Source organism: Bidens hawaiensis, unplaced genomic scaffold, assembly GCF_021521415.1.
Source record: "Bidens hawaiensis isolate Kalapana, Puna unplaced genomic scaffold, B.hawaiensis_p1.1 tig00011151_1, whole genome shotgun sequence".
In the NCBI taxonomy this organism is placed as follows: Eukaryota; Viridiplantae; Streptophyta; class Magnoliopsida; order Asterales; family Asteraceae; genus Bidens; species Bidens hawaiensis.
This window is the reverse complement of record NW_027491863.1, coordinates 332,844-338,609: the sequence shown is the minus strand read 5'-3', so window position 1 is coordinate 338,609 and position 5,766 is coordinate 332,844. Positions and strand designations below refer to the sequence as shown.

General features: G+C 35.3%; 1 protein-coding gene across 1 annotated transcript; it reads right to left on the bottom strand.

Annotated features, from left to right (window-relative positions):
* Positions 1 to 754: 754 nt before the first annotated feature.
* LOC143537231 (uncharacterized) lies at positions 755 to 5,565 on the bottom strand. The gene is made up of 9 exons (XM_077031046.1): positions 5,478 to 5,565; positions 4,437 to 4,576; positions 4,240 to 4,337; positions 3,938 to 4,143; positions 3,571 to 3,863; positions 2,887 to 3,492; positions 1,991 to 2,209; positions 1,761 to 1,904; positions 755 to 972 (listed from the first exon to the last, which is right to left on the bottom strand). The coding sequence occupies exons 1-9, from the start codon at positions 5,563 to 5,565 to the stop codon at positions 778 to 780; spliced, it is 1,989 nt and encodes a 662-aa protein (XP_076887161.1). The 3' UTR covers positions 755 to 777.
* Between the last annotated feature and the right edge of the window lie 201 nt (positions 5,566 to 5,766).

Here is a 5,766-nt window from a genome sequence, read left to right as displayed (position 1 = left end):
TTGTGTTTATAGGTGCACAAACCGATTGTTGGGCTGGAACGAGACCCGGGTAGGAACTGGGTAGGGCTTAATTGGGTACACCTGGAACGGGGTAAGAATTGGACCTGGGTATGAGGGGTGGGATTCAATACCCAATGGAACCGATCCAGATAGAAACCGGTTTTGAATGGGGATGCGAAACCGAATAAGAATTTTCGGGTATTTTTTGGGTTTGAACTGGGCATGTTCCCCACTGGGTTGGAGTCGGAACCAGTTCCGAGTCAGGTACGAATGGTAAGGTTTGTAACCAATTTATACGTTTGCGTAATTTGCAGTGTTAAAAAAATATAAACTCACAAATATTACAAATGAAGCTGTAATTGACCATTTTCAAAAAAGGTCCATTACAATACGGATGTTGTTTATTATGTATAATGAAATTTGTTGCTTACATTTTCAAAAATTTTATATTTTTTGTAATTTCTTTAAACCCGGCCTGTTTTGATTTGACATGTTCTAGTTTGACTCATTTTGAAGGTTGGCCTTTATAAACACTCACTGACTGTATCTGTTATTGGCACTTTTATTTGAACAAGTTACTTGACAATGTTAAATCACCAATTATATACTTTTAGCAATATAATCAAGTCTTTATTTGAACAAGCACTTGAAAATGTGTAAAATACATCACTAGCTTTGTATTCTCTTTTTCCTAAAATGCACACACGCATTTATTATCACTTTTTTATACATTGTTCAATTAAAGGGTGAAAAATAATAAGAATTGTATTTATATAGTTATATATCCACGCCTTGATAAAAATGCTTTGCTTGTTTGGGCAAAGGTGTCATTCCACCGTAACTATAGATGACTTTCTCATCAAAATCACGTTGACTTTGACCCATTGTTTCCTCATTTTCGTTGACTTCTTGACTTTCATCTGCCCATTGCACCATTTTCCCATCTTTGATGTTATCTAGTGTAAACATTACCTACACAAATGAAATGATCAATAATATTATCTAAGTACAAATTCCAAAGGTAATTGACTTGTACATAGGGCTGTCATTTTTACTTGAAACCGAAACCTAATCAGAGAAAACACGTACCGGAACCCGAATAATCCGACCCGAAAAACCCGAACCCGAGAAAAGACTAAACCGAACCCGAATCAAAGTAATTCGGCTTGGTTTTCGGGTTTGATTTATAAGTTTCGGGTCAACCCGAAAAAACTTTTTAGTTTTGAAATTAAATATATTTTTAGGTATACTATGCTTAGTCTTAGCCACTAACGTTATCAGAATCTGGTCCTAATCGATTGTTGTCATTACAACCGTTATAGATCGATTGTTTGTTGTTAGTTTATGTTTTCCGTTTATTACTAATAGCAACCGTAATCGAACAACCAAATCACGTCCGATATAAGACGATTATGGTTCGAGCTAATTTTACTCTTCTTTTGGATTGTTTTATCAAGTTATGTTGGTTTATTGTTTGATTATCTGCTTACGAACAAAGAATAATATGTTGTTTTAATTTTAGCATTGTAGTTTTTTAACCTTTTTTTGTTTTCTGTTTTGCTTTATAGGATACTCGAAACCCGATTAACCCAACCCGAAAAAACCCGAACCCGAATTACCCGAACCCGAAAAACCCATAAGAGATTCGGGTTGGGTTTCGGGTCAAGATTTAAAACTTTGAAACTCGAAGAACCCGACCCGAAAAACCCGAAACCCAAAAAACAAACTCAAAAAACACCCCTACTTGTACATGATAATACCTCCTTCATGGATAATCTTATACGTGGATCCTTACGTACACAATTTAGCGCTAATTGCACCAAGTTCACCATCTGATTGGTATCATATTCGATTCCAGGATCAATCAACTCGGAAAACCTTTTTTCCTTTACGAGCGAATTAGCCTACAAGTATAGGTTGTTAATCAGAGTTCATTCAAGAAAATGTGGTGTAATTTGCATGATTATGAGCACAAAAGTAATTAATTTACCCATTTTATTAGACTTTGTCCTTCTAGTCGTGTGTCGGTTGGACTCAAACCCGTAACTAACTGCAATAGGATCATTCCAAAGGCATAAACATCGGTTTTGGTAGTGGCTTTCCCTCTTTCTCTATATTCGGGTGCTAAATACCCTAATGTACCTATTATGCAGTGGTTGGACGAGTTACGCGACTCGTTTTTCTTGCTCGCTAGCCCAAAACCTGAGATCTTTAGGAAAAAAAAAAGAATAAGTTATCGAGTTTGTTTGTATCATCATCTAATATTAATATATCTGGCCCATTCTTTAACAAATGAGATGATTTTGGTATTTTAGTTTCTTTGACTCGGTGTACTTAAATTATACACTACATTTAGATGGATCGTTCTCAAGAAAACTTGTTAACTTAGAACGAGTCTATATGTGCAACAGCCCAACACCATCCATCGCCACTATATGCCACGACCACCTACAAATGGATGTCAATGCCACCACTGTGGCGGACCCAATGAAAAAAATTTCATAGGGGTCGGAAGAGGGTCGGTGTTGAATTTTCAAAGGGTCAGTCGGGATTTTAACATATATATACACCTTTTAAAAAAACTCACATGGGTTGGCCGGCCCCTACATTTATATATAGTGTAGGTCCGCCACTGACGGTCATACTTCATTGTCTACGGTACTAGCTGCCACAAAATAGAATATAGCGTGTGAAATCATTTTAATACCCTCTTTTTCCTTCAAAAATGACCAATTTCAACCGTAAATTAGACTGATAATTTCTAAAACAACCCATTTTAAACCAATACCTTTTAAAACAACCCATTTAAAACCGAACCAGTTTTGTGAGGCTTATGTATTGGTGTATATCTAGTGTACACCATGCAAGAAAGGAATGGTGGCTTACCAATGGTTCAAAGTCACATGCCAACCATATATTTTTGGGGCGCATATCTCCATGGATGATCTTATTCTCATGCAAATAGTACAATCCTCTACATGCACCAATGGCAATTTTAATTCTTTCTGGCCATGCCAAAGGTCTAGAGTTTTGATCTGTTATATCATGTAACCAACCTTCAAAAAAAATAACCTTTGAAAATAAAAAAAAAAACAAATGCACACATACTCGAAAAACAACAATCTTACGCGATAGATGTTGATCTAGGGAACCATTGCATGCGTACTCAAATACCAACAATCTCGCGGTTTCCTCCAAACATGTTCCTAATAACATGATCACATTCTCGTTTCTTGTTTTTTCAAGTGCTTGCATCTCTGACGTATACTTCTTCATGTCGTGTTGCACCTTAACGATGACTTTGAGTTTGATACCTCTGAGGATCCCATGAAAAACAAGCTCGTTTTCTCCCCGGTAGATCAAGTTTTCAGATGAAAAACGATTTGTTGCATCCACGAGCTCCAAATAGGAAAAGTTTTTAGGTTGTTGCCATGCATCCTCCAACCTTGTGCTTATCAGACATAATATATTAGTTAAGAGTTTATTATACACCTATAAATAGTTTATCAATAATATATAATACCTTATAACATATTCATTACATTTTGTACATTGTTTCTGATCAAGTACTTCTACTATCTCCTCCGAAATTGGTGATAGGGTTTTAACATGATCACTTGCAGCTTCCCCGAGAGAAATTTCCCGCTCTTCCCCGTTTGTTTCTACAAGCGTCGACATGTGATCACTTATCGTGTCGTCTTGATTGTTTCCTTGATCAACATGATCACTTGCAGCTTCTCGGAGAGAAATTTCCCTCTCTTCCCCGTTTGTTTCTAGAAGCGTCGACATTTGATTTATCGTGTCGTCTTGATTATTACCTTGCGTTATCAAATCGCTAAAGCTATTCCTTGTGCTCGTGGAACCTGTTCCTTATATTTAACAATGGTTTATATATGTTCTTATTTTCTATACAAAATAAATAAAATCCAATACTTACATGATGATCCAAGTTCAATGCTAAACAAATCTTCAGGAACATTCTCGGCTTGACTAATTGAATTTTGGTTATCGCGGTATAATAAGCGTGCCGTTCTTGACAGCTTCGGCCCTCGTATTGGTATAATGTCATCGTTTCGTTTGGTTGTCGATATCCCACATGAAAGCTTCTCTAGGAAATACTTCTTACCTTTCTTCATTATTTTCCTGAAAGATTCAGAAAATGTAAATTCAAAAACAACATTTCAAACACTTTGTAAAACATGAGTGAAGTATATATATATATGAAAGTTATAGCTTTACTCATCAATAATCACCCATGTTGCATTGATTTCCTTGGATGCTTCTACCACAACATTCTTTAGTATAGGTCCAGCCACCACTTTGATTTTGAACTCAACCTATAACACATATGTTAACTGACAATGGTTATATACTTATACTTATACATAGTTGTCTTTATTCATGCTACCAAGTTAAAGAATACTACATTTAATTACCTCTAGCATTTCGTATAGTTGTGACACTTGCACAAGTTCCTTATTCGTGTCGTACTCTTTCTTCTTCATCGCAATTTCATCATCGATAGCCTTTTGATTTACACCAAACATTGAACTATCAAGTCTCATCATGTATCCCACTACAATTACAAAGATTTACCTCATTTCGGTATCCAAATCAAACCTAAACTTTATTAGTAACTTAACAAAGCTGGTTAAGATGTAGACATGGGTATTTTGATCCTTTTAGCCAGATATACAAACCAAAAGTATTAGTAATCATTATGTAGGGATGTTAACGAGCCGAGCCTCACGAGCTACTTGAGATCAGTTTGTGAAAAGATCAAATAAGCCGAGCTTAAACGAGATCAAGCCTGAGCTAGAGCCTAAATATAAGTTTGAATAATAAAAGAGTCTAGGCTCGAGCTTCACTTATCGAGCTCGAGCTGGCTCGCGGGTCTAAAGGAGCCTATTATCTACATAAATTTTATTTTAAATATTATATATATATATATATATAATAGTTTGGATCTAATACAAATGAAATTAACGTGCTAACTATGATAATCAAGTAGAGTAATTATGTAATTACATCATAGAGTAATAATTACATAATTACTCTACTTGATTATCACAACTAGCACGTTAATTTCATTTGTACGTTACCTTTCCCCATATATATAATACTAACTATTATATATAATGATTAAAGTTATGAGAAAAAACTTAATAATATACATTATTTTTTATACAAATTATAATTTAAAAAATATATATAAATAATTATAATTATAAATATATTTAAAAATTATCTGATAAATAGTAAACGAGTCAAATTCAAGGTTGAAAAACTACTTATGAATCGATCTTGAGCTTTACAAATAGAGCGCGAGCTCTATATATGTAAGTCAAACGAGCCAAGCTCAGACTTATCTCGTTTACACACCCAAGGAATAAGTACTAGGAACATACTAGGATGCAGGATTTGATGAACAACAGACAGAAAAGTAAGCATATCTCCAGGCCTCAACGAGAACTTACCAAGAACCAATCTCACAAAGTTCACCCTCACTCCTCTAGATGCATCATGAGCCAACACCACCCTTTGACTATGACGTTGACCATCCATTGATGAACTATAGCTCCAACCTATATGTTAATGAAGTAAAGTATCTAGAGTGCAACTACCAAAGAAGACTGTACAAGTCATAGATGCATGCATATGTGTGTAACCAATCAACCTCCCTAGGAACGAAAGAGGAGATAAAGAAAAGAGTGTTGGTGGTTAAATACTAGAAAATGAACGTTGGTGATTCCTAGGAGAAAGAAT